The sequence below is a fragment of the Dermacentor silvarum genome, chromosome 7, assembly GCF_013339745.2.
Source record: "Dermacentor silvarum isolate Dsil-2018 chromosome 7, BIME_Dsil_1.4, whole genome shotgun sequence".
Classification (NCBI taxonomy): Eukaryota; Metazoa; Arthropoda; class Arachnida; order Ixodida; family Ixodidae; genus Dermacentor; species Dermacentor silvarum.
This window is the reverse complement of record NC_051160.1, coordinates 160626560-160641928: the sequence shown is the minus strand read 5'-3', so window position 1 is coordinate 160641928 and position 15369 is coordinate 160626560. Positions and strand designations below refer to the sequence as shown.

The following is a 15369-nucleotide window of genomic DNA, read 5'->3' as shown; positions in this document are numbered from 1 at the left end:
TAATCCTGTATTTCAATTTGCTGTCGATTTATTTAATTTTGTTTGTTTGGTGGACATAAAACGAACTTGAATCAAAAAAAAGGACCGCGCTAATTTATTGCGGAAATTATTTGTGTGCATTAATAATCAGTAATACTGAGAGTGGTTGGAGATTGCAGTATGCTACTGTTCCTGGCTGAATGTTCATGTAGGTACGTTAGAACCACAGCAGTTAGACTAGTGCAGCTGTTTTACACACAGTGATCTGTAATTGACGTCACTCCGAGTTCGACAAAGTGCGTTAATCACGATGAACCATTTGTCCCTCGTCATAGCCATAATAAGCAAAATTGGTGCCTTCTCGATTCATAGTGATCTTTTCTTTCCTTTTTGTGCTTCCTGGAATGGCTAACATATTCCTATGAGGAAAAATAAATAAATAAAACGCAAGAAAACACAATGATTATGTGTTTCTGTCTCACTTGCCGATGACATACAGCGGCGAAGAGCAGTTTTGCTGGCTGGATCGTGCTCACTTATTTTCAAAATTTTCAAAGGCTTGAGCCACTGTTAGCAATTACATTTGAATGTCAACCAGCTTATTCATTTTGCTGGTTCGCCTTGCGTTCGCTTTTTCCCTCGGCGTTCTTGCTCTTTCGTGTCACAACTGATTTCTCTGTCATCTGATGCATTGCGCATGGAGCATACCTGATTTGACCATTTTTTGACAGCGCGAACTAGGTTGCATGAACTTACTGCCTAATGTAACGTCCGAAATACATGCACTGAGAAATACTGAGCATGCTATAAGTTCCTCCACTGTGTGGGCATGCATGTCACGCTAAAGTTTATTGCTTAAATCCTGCTACTCTTGTCTTCGTATTGTCGGAGTTGCATGATGTCGATCAGCAGTGACAACCTTGGGCGAGACATTTCTTGTGCTGCCCGCCATGACATCCGCTTCACGTGCCTGCGATATTAGCCGAGCACGCTACCTGCCATCGTCACGCCACCACCTAAATTTGTTTATTTTCTATCTAAAATAAACATAATACTATTATTTCAATTATGGCGAGTTACATATTTTTTATTTAAATTTGGAACGATTGTGAGCAGTTCATGAATTGTTTTAATATTGAGGTCATAATATAAAGTTGAAGAAGCCGCAGTTTCGCCCGAAAGGCGAGCAACGATTGCGATAGCAAACTTGTGGACAGCTATACGAAGTAGGGATAGTAGATTTATCGACTGTATAAACTTGTAAACATAGGCATACTAACTAAATTAACAAGCATGGTGTCACGCGCGCACAAGCAAACATGAACGCATCTCACTCGATCCCGGCGGAAACGCGCTGTCAAAACGCTGTAGTGAGTAAGTGCGGATGCAGCCGCGAGCGAATTGACCTTCGTCCCGCCGCTCGCATCAACGCCAACTAAGCCGCTTTCAAGATACAGCCGCCCGGGCGGGAGTGTGCGGCGTAGTACGCAGCCTCCGCCCTCCCTCCCGAGCTTTGCGCGCGATTGAAAAACGGCGCGCTTCCTTCCCGCTTCGGAGGCTTGCGTGCGCGACATTGAGCCGCGATCGGCGGCTATAACCCTCGCACGCTTTCACTAGCACATAAAGCATACAGGTGCGCGGCGACGATTTTATTACCCATGGACTTTATACCGAACGTAACTGCGACGGCGACGCCGACGGCAGAAATGCGCCTGGAGTGTCCTATAATTGTTATCGCAGTAAACCTGTTTTGGGGGGATTCGCGGAAAGGCATATGTAATATAGGAAGAAACTAAAGGGCACCAGCCATGCCCGTGGAAATGTCGCAGGAGACTGGGGCAAAACAAATAGGATACATTTTTAGCCCGTTAAAGGATTTCGCGACACGTGACTAAGTAGCAGGGTATAAGGCACTCCTTTCCTCCTCTGTTCCACGAGAAATGCGGTTTTTCGCAGTAAAACACTTGTGCGGGGAGCTTACAGTGAGAGGTAACAAATATCGAAAACTAGTTTAGTGAGCGGCTTCCGCAAGGTGCTTGCCATTGGTCGGGTAGGAGACTACTGCCAAAGTAACCAAGAAAATTACCATTTATAGAGATAATGATTTCGGACTTCATTCCTTTTTTTTCTCTCTTCTTTACAGAAAAAGCCATCGATGATTTGGAGATGACCGTGGTCCGCTGCAAGCCCGAGACCATCAGTGCCCTCTGCAAGTCCACGAAGTTCACTAAAGAAGAAATCAAAAGAATCTATCAAGGATTCAAACAGGTACTTAGGCACGTTGCTCTGAAGGGAAGCTTGGATATGCCTTAAGGGGCGCAGGGTGGACGGAGGGGATGGAGATGCTGGTGAATTCCTTAAACAGTGAACATTCCGAACCTTCTGATCTAATGGACACGGTAAAGCTACTGATAAAACTCAAAGAAAAAGGGCATTAGAACAAAGAGAAATGAACTTCGTAATATTATGAATACTAGAAAATTTAATTTCACCAAAAGAGGACTGATTATTATTATTATTGCGTTTTTATTGGCCGCTAGATGTGTACGGTTCATGGAATACTCAAAAGTACACAATAAAGTTGATGCCTTTCATCTTTCGTGATGGCGTAGTGTGCCGATTTTTAGACGATCGATGGCTAAACGAACCAAGTAAACAGTAGGAATGGGATGAAATCTAAAGTATTTTCAAGAGTGTTGCACAAAATTAATGCTTTCTTGCATTGACCATGCAATGCGTGCTGCTCAGTTAAAGAAACACATACTTAGTGCCTGCTAAAGAAGGTATCAAATAATATGAAGCCGCCAGGGTGCAAAGTCCACGCGCAAACTTTTGCCGGACAGTAGAATAGCTTCCTGGTGAACATTGAGTGCTTGGTAAGCCTCACTGGAGACCATTTGTTTTTGCGGTCACCCTCAAAACATGGCTCGACAGTAGCTAAGAACAACAATTACACGGCAGACGAAAGCGACATTGCAGCTTTCTCCTGGGTTTCCGGTGACATGGTCTAAAAAATCACTGTTTAGCTCGAAAGGTGCAGTGTTGCCAGGAATGTCACGGTTTAACATTGCGCAAGGTGCCATGATGGCGCGTCGCAGCACGCGAGGCAACGGCTGTCGCGGCAGCATGGACAGCACAGCTACCATGCGTCTCACAATGCTGGCGTGGTGAATGGCATCGCCAGCAGGTGTCACACGCGTCGAATCGCGATGTCACACGAGCTTAATCTGACGGAAAACTATCAGCGTTTGGTCGCGCTTGCTGTGAGACACGCTCTCTAGATTCCAGGAGAGGTGAACCCTATTAACAGCAAGCATGTCCCGCCTTTCTGACGGGCCCCAGCATACTCAAGGCTGCCGAACAGACCCTACGAAAATCACCACGCACAGACTCAGTCCCCCGCACATCATCTTCACTTGAACTTGACTCCAGGCCATGCCTTCCTTTCGGGCAAATCACTGCGTGCACGCGGTCACGCTAGAAATCACCCTCCGGGCGGCCCGGCGTGAAGAAGCCAGTGACCCAGATCAGATGGAGCCCCCACTCGCCTAGAGACATTTGAAACTACTACACATGGGCGCGACACCCCTTTGGGCCGCCGCCAGCTTCCTCGCGAGAAGAAGTGGTATACTCCTACTCGAGATGCACACACAACACAACTTCCTCTCCCTGAACATAATACCAGCGGAGCTGTTTAAGCCGAGTGTCAGTCGGTAACATGCGAACAGAAATTGTGGACCGATCCTGGCGGTAGTGCAGAAAGGGTCCCAGCGCAATGGCACATACCCCTGTGAACTGGCGAAGGTGTTTAAGCCTAGCCCAAATACGTCGCCGATACCTTTCGACAGCCAATTGATAGCCAATCAATAGCTAATCGATTATCGATCAATATTCAATAAATTCCAGGAAATGCTAGGGATATATTATGTATATATTATGTGACTTGGTAGTTCTTAGCCTAGCCCAAATACGTGGTCAATACCTTGAGATAGCCAATCAATAGACAATCAGTAGCTAATCGATAATCGACAAATAATTAATAAATTCCGGAAAATCGCCAGGTGACCTGGTAGGACTAGCTGCCGATCAGCTCCGCTGTTTCTTTAGCCTTGCGCCACTAGTGCAAGCTACGCTAATTTTTTTTTACCCCAAACACTACGCCGATTTCTGCTCCGGCTGCGGCATCTCAGCAGCGGCGCACCATGTCCTGGCTGAGTGGACCGCAACATTATTCCCTCCCTTGCTACTCATCCTCTACCCCCTCCACATCAATACGAGCTGTGGGACGATGCCTTGGTCGTCGGTCATGCCGAAGTCGAACGTGCCCTAATGCAACGGGCACGTGAGGTCGTAGAGATCGTCATAGAGACGATGGACTAGGGGACCCTACCACCTTCTTTCTTTTCTTAAGCTCCCCCTCCCCCCCCCAAAAAAACAAAAAAAAGTTGTCGCAGTTTCACCTGAAAGGTGAAGCATCAATTGCGATAGCAACTTAGTAGAGAGCTATACGGAGTAATGATATTAGCTTTATGAGCTGTATAAACTTGGACATGCAGCATCGCCGGCAACACGCAGAACTGTTGTCGACGCCGTCGGCGTTTTGCCCGAGTTCGCTCAAAACGCGTGCAGCGTTGGTGACTGTTGCCGGAGCCTTTGATATAAATAGGCACTTGGTGCCGCAGCTAAACGTCGCCTCCCTCCCACCCACGGCCTTTCGTGCGTCAGAAGAAGGCGCGTTTGCTCTACATATATGGTGATTGTAAAGGAGGAAAGAGACGCCTACTTCTGCAGCCCTTAAGGGAGCACGGCACAGAACGCGCGTTTGTTCTCCGCCGTGCGTTCACTCCCCGTGAAAGCGCGCGTCCCTCGCGCCCTTTCACTCGCACATACAGCGTTCGGTGGCGCGCGGCGACGATTTCATCTCCATTGACGTCATACGGAACCTCACGGCGACGGCGACGGCGACGGCAACGGCGACGGCAGAAATCTGCTTTGGAGTGTCCATATAATTGCTATCGCAATAAAAGACGCTTAATTCGGCAGCCATTCAGGGAGCACGGCGCAGAACGCTCGTTTGCTCTCCGACGTGCGTTCGCTCCCCGTGAAAGCGCGCGTCCCTCGCGCCCTTTCACTCGCACATACAGCGTCCAGAGCGCGGTGAAGATTTCATCGCCGTTGACGTCATGCGGAACTTCACGGCGACAGCGACGGCAGAAATCTGCTTTTTAGTGTCCATATAATAGCGATCGCAATAATAAGACAGCGTGGTAAAAAGAGCGCTAACGCCTTGAACCTACCCCTCGTTGTGGCCTGCCCCCCCCCCCCCCCCCTCCCCAGCATCGAAATTCTGGATAAACCCCTGTGGGACAGAAAACCACGCCAAAGAGTGGAAAAGCGTGCAGCAAATTTTCACCACCGCCCCCGTGTAGCTATCTTTGACCCCCGGCGGGAAACAAAGTTGTCTTGCGACGCAACGCAGGTCGCCGTCGGTGCCGCTCTTTTGCAGCGCCAAAATAATGAGTGGCGGCCCGTATCTTACGCATCTGGAGTCCTGACTGAAGCAGAAAACCATTATGCTCAGATATATAGAAACGGAAGCATTAGGAATTTGCTTCCGATGCAAAAAATTTCATGAATTCGTCTATGGTCGAAAAGTTACGATCGAAATGGGCCACAAGCCACTTTTGTCAATTGCTCAAAATGAAGTCGGTGACATGCCGCCTCGTCTTCTCGTCTTCAACGAGGCGTTTAGCCCGCGTTCACACCGAACGCGCGCGGCGTTGGTGACTGTTGCCGGTGCCTCTGGGAGCGGCGGCTCGGAGGTTTTAGACGAGATCAGAACCGGACACTCGTCGAGCAGCGTCTTTGCCACCTTCTCGCCTCACAACATTTTTATATAAACAAATTTCTATTTGTACATGTCTCCTTACTCGTACTTAAGCAACTTCTTCACGTGCAACGCATGCACGCTATATCTACAATATTGGTGCCCCGGACGTGATTCGAACACGCAACCTTCGGATAACTTCGCATAACTGTATTAATCAGCGCATGCTCATCTGTAAGCTGTCAAATGCAAAAGTCTTGATTGAAGACTCAACGCCGAAGACTGCGGAAGCTAGACCTAGGCAAAAAAGTTGTCGCAGTTTCACCTGAAAGGCGAAGCATCAATTGCGATAGCAAATTTGTAGAGAGCTATACGGAGTAAGGTTAGTAGTTTTATCAGCTGTATAAATTTGGACACGCAGCAGCCCCAGCAACGCGCAGAACTGTTGCCGACGCCGTCAGCGTTTTGCCCGCGTTCGCACAAAATGCGTGCGGCGTTGGTGACTGTTGCCGGAGCCTCGGATATAAATAGGTACTTGGTGCCGCAGCTAAGCGTCGCCCACCTTCCCTCACCTCCCCCCCCCCCCCCCCCCACACGGCCTTTCGTGCGGCCGGAAGAAGGCGCGTTTGCTTACATATATGGTGATTGTAAAGGAGGAAAGAGACGCCTACTTCTGCAGCCCTTAAGAGAGCATGGCGCAGAACGCGCGTTTGTTCTCCGCCGTGGGTTCACTCCCCGTGAAAGCGTGCGTCCCTCGCGCCCTTTCACGCGCACATACAGGGTTCGGCGCGCGGCGACGATTTCATCTCCATTGACGTCATACGGAACCTCACGGCGACGGCGACGGCTACGGCGACGGCGACGCCGACGGCAGAAATCTGCTTTGGAGTGTCCATATAATTGCTATCGCAATAAAACAAGTTTCACTCTCTCTTGAGTGCCCAACGAAAGGATTCCATAGATTTAGCTTCACGTTTACTGTGCAGTTCTGCTTCCACCAGAGTATGCACACAGCTTTTCTGTTGGAACACAAGTCAGGGCCATGATGAAACGCAGCCGTCCACTCTCGATCACAGCACCAGAAGCAGCACAGCTCCGTTCCATCACCACGGTGGCTATGCCAGGGCCGCAGAAGGAACGCAAGCGCTCACATTCTACGAGATGTAGCGTTCGAGCGTGGCTGTGGGCTGCCCTGGCTCCGCCGCCGAGGTTGTTGAGCGTAGAGATTACCGTGCTGTCCACTCCTCTTCGTAGTTTTCGCATCTAAACAGACTTCACGTATGTGAAGACCATTTAACCATCCGAGCGCGAACTGCGCATGCTCCGCCAAGTGGGGTAGCTCAACAACACCGGCGGGTGGCACCGACGTCATGATTGCGTCTCGAGCATTCGTATAACTGCTATCGCAATCAAAATTGTCATAAACCCCAGATTGGCAGGAAGCTATACCAAGGAGCGTCGTGATTCTCTCAAGTGGATCACAAGGTTCTATTCCATGAAACTTCATCGAATGTGCCGATTTCTGCAAGACTGATTTTTTATAATGCTTCATTTTTGTTACTGCTGGTTCCCTATTAACAAATCTCACATGAAGTTGATTTTCTACGTGGCATGCAAGATTTGCACAGTCTACGCCAACGAACATTCGGATGCCAAGCGCGGACGCATATATCAATGAGACGCATATATAATGATAAAGAGGTGTAAATGTACTAACGATGTAAGGAAAGACTACAGGAAAACCAAAAAAATGCTTGTTCCTTTGTCTTACTAGCGTGTACTCGTACTGGTTGCTTTATCGCGGTGGAAAGTTCCAGCCACCCATAAGCGCACATTTTTTGTATTAGTTTGTGTTTCCAAAATTAACCAAACAGCTATACTCGACTGGTCTCAGTATGTTGCACAAATAGCTTGCATTAGTTGAAATTTCGCAGCAAAAGCGTTCTTGATACAAATATTCAACAATTATGGGTGTTACTCTACCTGCGCTCGTGAGCAATATATTGTTATACCCAATATATCACCTATGGTTACAAAGGTTTCTTTAAGCAACAATTCAGTGATAGGAGAGGCCAGTGTAAGAGTAATGTTTGGTTTATAGATAATAGCAGTGTCGGACGAATAATTAAAGTAATTTGTTTGAAGCTTTGTACTACATGCCGGGCTTGGTACGGCATCTTTCCTTGTAGTGCTTCCGTTATCGCAGTGTTTCCAATTAGCACCCGGTTTTCTGTCGCCTTGAGTTTGTACTTTCTACACCCTATTTTAGTATGTCTTCCTGATAAGCACAGGCATCTCTAGACTGGCATCTCTACTAGCATCTCTAGACTCTGGACATGGCATCTCAAGCATGGCATCTCTAGTCTAAAGAGTATACCGCAGCTCGACAAGTTTTTGATGGCTGCATCTAATATCATTAATTCGCTGAGTACGGTGTACTGAGCGCTCCTGATTATACCAATGAACATAAGTATGAATTTGGCATTCCTTCCTCAGCTGTCCTCGTGATTCCATCAAATTCTCATTAATACGAGTATCTATCAAGTAATGACAAAATACGGTCATCATGTTCAAAGTCAAAGTGGCTGGTTTGCTCTGACAGCCTCAAGTAGGCTATGCATCCGTAAATACACCATCAGTATAGACATTTGGGCTTGTTGTAACGTGTTTGCAGATTTTCTTCTTGTAGTGCAAAAAAAAAAAAAACACACGGACGTAGTAGAAAAACGAAGGCACACAGGCGCTAACTTCCAACAACTTGTTGGAAGTTAGCGCCTTTGTGTGTAGTTGTTCTTCTTCTGCGTCCGTGTGTTTTTTTTTTTTGCACTACAATAAGAAAATCGGCAAACGTAAATACGCTCTTATATTTTCATGTCCACCTGAACACGTTGCAGTCCTGTCCGAGTGGCCTTGTGAGTGAGAACACCTTCAAGGACATGTACTGCCAGTTCTTCCCACTCGCAGGTGAGAGCTCTTCTGTCTTCATCGCATACTTTTTGCGATAAGTGTAGTTGATCTGTTGTATCTCTACAACTGTGGAAAAATAGTTTTGCAGGACAATTATATAGAAAGCGTCTTTTTGGTAGCTGTTATTTATATGTAACTCTTGCAAAAGCCACACGCCCTCAGTCCCCAGCGGCTGCAAAACACCTCAACAAGGTAGTGAGTCCTCCAACGCGGCAGAGGCTGCTAAGAATCTATGGATCCGATCAGGCTGCCACTAGAATGGAACCTGGCAACGTTTACCAAAAGAACGCTCTCAAGTTGAGCTATTTTTTATTTTCACATCTTCCAGGACAGATGGAGGTGTTCAAAAAAGCTGCGCCAGGGCAGCTTCAAAAGTCTACAAACCTAATGTTTAGCAGGGAGGCAGTACTGAAACTTATACAATTTTATTAACATAGATAAGTGCACAAAGGTATCACCAAAAAATACACGAAACAGCAAATGTACGCATGCACTACATGTACACATAAACATCACATGTACACTTAAATAAACTTCAGCCATGTTATTTAAATACATAGTATTAAGTTCTTCGAGCGAAGAGGAAACAAATTAAAATTAATGAGAACATAGCCATTAATAAGAGACGGAAGAGTATAGTGAAGGCATTCTTTTCCAAGAGTAAGTCGAGGTGTCCCTACTGTTCATTCCTCGCCATGTCTTGTTCGCTCGCCTAATGCATATTTCCTTAGTTGTGCTAATTTCCTGAAGTTGATCGTCTTATTTCTAATTACCAATTTAAAGATGACACTAATGCGACATTTATAACGGTTAGCGCGCTTTATTCACTTAGAGTAACTCAATAAAGCTGCACTCGGATGTCAGTGTGACGAATTATACACATGTCGGAGATACCTTTTTTGGATTAAGTCAATGCGTTCAAGGTTATGGAACGTTGTGGTACCCCAAACTAACAGTGAATAATTTAAATGTGAGTTGAAGATTCAGTCGTAAGTCATCACCTCAGTTTGTGTATGAAGGAGATATTTTAAACGACCTATAGCACCAGTGATTTGAGCTATTTTCTTTTACGTTACATCGATCATTAAGTTCCGAAAAGTTATTATCGGCAGAAAATGGAATAGTATCATCCGCATAGATGAGAACCTTTGCGTTGCGGCTAATGTTTATAATATCCTTTATATAACTGTTGAAGAGTAAAAGTCTTCGTGTTCTAGCAGGGCCCTTCGAGGAATTACCAGGCATTGCCTGGAATATTATTGTTCTTTGTGTGGTTAGGAGTGATTATCATCATCAGTCTATATTTATGTCCACTGCAAGACGAAGGTCTCTCCCTGTGATCGCCAATTACCCCTGTCTTGCGCTAGTTGATTCCAACTTGCGCCTGCAAATTTCCTAACTTCATCAACCCACCTAGTTTTCTGCCGTTCTCGAATGCGCTTCCCTTCTCTTGGTATCCATTCTGTAACTCTAATGGTCCACCGGTTATCCATCCTACGCATTACATGGCCTGCCCAGCTCCGTTTCTTCCGCTCAATGTCAACTAGAATATCGTCTATCCCCGTTTGCTCTCTGATCCACAGCGCTCTCCTTCGGTCTCTTAACGTTAGGCCTGTTCCATCGCTCTTTGTGCGGTCCTTAACTTGTTCTCGAGCTTCTTTGTTAACCTCCAAGTTGCTCCCCATATGTTAGCACCGGTAGAATGCACTGATTGTACACTTTCCTTTTTAACGGCAGTGGTTAGAAGTGGTGAAGTTCAAGGTGGGCTGACTAATGGCTACGTCGTCTACTACAGATATCACCAGAAAAGAAGGAATACTGGATTGGATTTCTAATTCATAAAGACATAGTGGGCAACACTGATGACTTCGACAGCATTATTGCGAGGGTGACAGTCGTCGTAACAGAGCTAAATGGAACATATTGTGACACTCCTACGTGCATTCTGGGTTTACACCTCAAGAGGATTTGGGGTATCCAAGAGGGGTGGAGGAAGAAGACGACGTGCGGCGAGCGAGCTGAATCTCGATCGGCACTCAGCTGACCAAGGCCGTCGCGACTCACTCTACTTGGCTTATTAATAAACGCCTTTTTTGGTGTAACAATATAGAATAAAGGTTGTGCAAATCTATGCTGCTACCCATAGTCATAAAGATGAAGAAATAGAGCAGTTTTATGAAGATGTTGAATAAACAATGAAACAGGTGCAACCTTAGTATACTGTAGTCATGGACGATTTTAATGCGAAACTTGGAAGAAATCAGGCAGCAGAACAGGTTACTGGAAACTTCGGCATCGACTTTAGAAGTAGTAGACGAGAGGTGGTGGTAGTATTCGCGCAAATGAATCGACTCCGAATAATAAATGCCTTCTTCGGAAAGTGCGGAAACAGGAAGTAGACGCGGAAAAACTGCTAATGGGAAACAAGAAATGAAGTGCATTTCCTGCTTTGTGTCGACGCCGGCATAGTGCAGTGTGTAGAAATGCTAGGTAGGGTAAAGTGCAGGGATAATAGGTTAGTAAGATTTAGAAATGTCCTCAATTTCAAGGGAAGAGGAGGAAATTTGTCAAGAGCAAATAGGCTTACTATACACAATCAAGGCTAAAAAAAGAAATGTTCACGCTGGTGCTCGGAAACAAATAGGCGGCTTTAAAACAGGAAGATGAAGTTAACATAGATGTACCAAATGAAACCCTAACTAGAATGATTTCAGAAGCAGCAATTATTAAGGGAGATAAGGCACCGAAGCAGCAATTAGGTAAGCACTTACGAGTAACAAAGGACACAATAAAGAAACGACAGAGTGTCTCGCTCTAAGCAATCAGAATGAATTCGCGGAATTGTGAATGCTGATACAAAAAAGTAAGGGATATTCGTAATTATAACGTCATAAAGGTTGAGGAAGTAGTAAAAACGGCCGCAGCATGAAATCGGTGAGATAAATCTTGCCATAGGACAGAGCAAGATGTATGCAGTGAAAGATAAGCGGCAGTACTGGCTGACAGTACGCACGACTGACCGCTCGAGGCACTTTGCGTGTATTAGCGGGTTTCTTTCAAGCTCGGGAAAGCACTTTTATGTAGTGCTCCCGTATTGAGCAACAGAAAGCTGTATCGGGAGTTTTCGATGTTGCTCTATAATTTTCTCATGGACTCTTGTTATGTTATTTAATATTTTAGTGTACTAAATAATTTACACGGAATGCAAAATTAATATGAGTATCTCCAAGGGACGACAACCAGCATTACCTTGGTCCTGTCGAACTGCGTGGCATTCGCATATTTTAAAATCTTGGTGCGTGATGGTTTGACACCCTGTACACACACACGTCTATATATATATATATATATATATATAATATATATATACAATGTTTCACATTGCTACATTGTTGACCTGATTATGGCAATCCTGTTTTCAGAAATGTAGTTACTTGGATGTTCTGTTATACATAGCATGGTACTTGGTGTGGCGTTGCGGTGTTACAGTGATTTTAGGAGATATGATGTGCTCAGTGTGATGTTTGACCAATTTCAAAGCCTGTATCACTTTGATGAGCGCCACCAGGAGCTGGAGTTTCTGTCAGGCCTTGCAGCCTTCTTGCTATTGTTCCCGTTTCTGTAAGAAAAATATTTGCATACTTCGAATTCTTAGCCGGAATGCTATGGTAGGCTTTGTTACACAGAGTGAACGCGCTAGAAACGAGCGTTTAGCTAGTGCAACTGTACTGCCGTGATATATATATATATATATATATATATATATATATATATATATATATATATCCTACAAAGGTCAATAAAGAAATAGTCCGTAGATCAAGGGCCACACACAAAATTGATTTCTGTGGGAAGCCTTGATTCGTACATCGTCATATGCCAGCTATACGAGAATAAACGAGAAGATAGCTGAATTATTTTATACTTGTGGACTATTCCACAGGATGTCCTAATTACGTACCTAGCAGAGAACGCGCCCCAACGCGTCTCATTTTCAGTGATTTGGAAGAACGGGAAAACGCGACAGGAAGAAGCTTTTTTTCTTGAATTATCATTACCAAATACTAATTACCAACTTGCAGAACTATAATTCCTCGGGTTTCGGGTTGGTTTCAGATACCACACTGTACGCGCACTATGTCTTCAAGGCTATGGACAAGGATAGGGCCGGTTCCATTAACTTCAAGGTAAGACTGGTTTTCCTGTTTAAATTAAACTTCGTTTATTCAGTGTGTGCCCCAGAAATATTTTTCTTCGAAATCCAAACGAAGAAAACGTTTCGTGCTGGAATAGAAATTCTCGTAAACAATACAATATGAAACGGGAGAGGGGTAGAGAGGGCTGGTGAAAGTATAATTTCAATAATAAAACAATGTCTTCAGGCGCTGTTCCCGAACACGTAAGCAGTTAAGATTGAATTGGACAAAATTGCTGATTCGGCTCTTTGGGATCGAGGTGCCTTCCCGCGCCTCGTCCCCCAGCTAGTGCGTTGTGCTTAGCTCGATCTTCAGGAACCGCCACCGTAACGGCAACATGGCGGACATGGCTAGCGCCCCGGAGTTAATTTGCCGCGCAAACCATGCTTCTCCCTACCGAGTTACTGCGCGAGCAAATGTCACCGGGATGCGCCCTGATTGGCCTCCCGAGTGGCGGCTCGCGGGCACCGTCTGCACCCGAGCTCTCTTCCGCTGAGTGTGTCCTCGCCGCGGCAGATGCTCACAGGCCCTCAATGAGTCGGTTACCTGGGACCTTTGCTCTCCTCATTCTCGCGCTTGGTGCACCGCTACCCGGTTAGCCCTAGCGCAACGGGCACGCGTACTCGATCGGTCTTGTGTGAATCAACCCTTGTCTGTTGGCAAACTGACGGAGCCTTCTAGGTAGAAAGGTATAAAGTACTAGTGCAGCCAACAGAAATAACAATTACGTGTCAGTGCATTGCGTTGCTCAGAAATATTTTGAACGTATTTTTGATGTCCAAACACTTGAAAGGATTGAATAAGATATGAAAAACACCGCCGGGTAACAGCAGCGACTGCAGTCGTCGCGGCAGAGTTGTAAGCTAGGATATTTTGCTTATACACTCTGGTGTGGGGGTGCGTAATAAAAAAAGATGTACAACGTGATGATGTCTGCGCGAATGGCTGTGTGCTTTGTTTTACAGTGGAGCTGTATATGGCCTACCCTACCATAAATTTTTCAATGTCCGCGCCTCAAAACTCCCGCGCCCTGTATGAGGAGGCAAAACTAACGGGTAAGGCATGTGCTGACACCTGGCGTAGCAAGAGGAAACCTAAGGAACCACCCAATACTGAATTTCATACAATGATTAATAGAGGGAACTCTGGCGCCAGTGTCAATGGGAGCTGCAATTGAGGCGGTTCAGCCAGCATGGTAATCATGGTACGGGACTTTAATTACGGTAAATACATGAATTTGCCTACATTTCGTCCGTCGGTCTTCAAAGGTCTTTTCTACTTTGTAATTTAGTACATTTTCAACAAAGTATACTGTGTAATAAATAACTAAATACGCATTATTAAGATCATCCACCGGCAGGTTTCGAACGCAGTACCTCTAGCACAGAAGCCCGACATTGAAGCCATTACGCCTCCGACGCATGCATCGACAAGCGGCATAGAACGCCATTATGAATTTGTTGTGGGCAATTTAGCATCTTAAAACGCTTGCCACGTTTCCATTTGGACACATCGAGAGCTCGAGCCGCTAGTAGTAGTGATTGTGCGTGTTCGGAGAGTTGTGCGTTGTCAATAAACGTACATTTTCGTAGTTACTCACGTGGTGATCTTTGTGTAGTTCTTTTACAGCTCCGCTGGTAGCCCACATTGAAAGAGTGGAATGGCTGTGATTCTTTTGCCAATTTCAGATATGCGGTTTCAGTCCGGTTAATTATATGCAAATTAGCAGGTTCTGTATGTGTGTGTTGCAAAGCGATGTATAAAAATAAACTATGTTATTGAAGACCGGGACATGCAGTCTGTGAACAATATGCGCTATAGTAGCACATTCCAGTCTACAACCGTGGATAGTGACTATTGTAGTTTGCGCAGATGGTGACAAATGCTCCTCCGACTGAGCGCAGCGTGTATGAGGCATCAGTAAAGATGTGTATTAGTGGAAATGTTGTAATAGTAAGAAAATGCTGCCGTACAAGTTTTCGCAAAAGAATGCGAAATTTTAAAGAGAGGTGGTCTTGTAAAGGGACAACAGGAAATAAGATGTTATGTATATTATAAGACCTGTCCACTGCAAAAGAGGGTTTTAGGATGTTAAAAAAATAAATAACAAGAAAAATATTGTTGTGATCCGCTTTGTTGTTTCTTTGTCTTTCAAACATTGGTATTTGATATGCTCACATCCATCCCTTATTCTTTTTCAGCACGTACAACAATATATTGAGTGGCTAATCTTTGGAGTTGCGGTGTTCCTTAACCATATGCGCAGTTGCAGAGTTATGGCACGTTCCACAAAACACAATGTACATCATAAAAAAGCAAAGCAGCCACTGTTTTCAGCGACCATATGAGAATAGATCGCGCTGCATGTAAGCTATGCTAGTATGTGCCATAGCTCTATGA

The 15369-nt window shown here is 45.4% G+C and overlaps 1 protein-coding gene across 6 annotated transcripts in view; it reads left to right on the top strand.

The window, feature by feature from the left end:
• Positions 1-15369, top strand: part of LOC119458625 (Kv channel-interacting protein 4-like) — a 465522-nt gene that overhangs the window by 417569 nt on the left and 32584 nt on the right. For all 6 annotated transcript variants that reach the window (XM_049671321.1, XM_049671322.1, XM_037720471.2 and 3 more), the window contains 3 exons: positions 2123-2247; positions 8701-8770; positions 12890-12960. In XM_049671321.1, coding sequence (XP_049527278.1) covers positions 2123-2247; positions 8701-8770; positions 12890-12960 — 266 coding nt within the window. The remainder of the gene's footprint in view (positions 1-2122; positions 2248-8700; positions 8771-12889; positions 12961-15369) is intronic.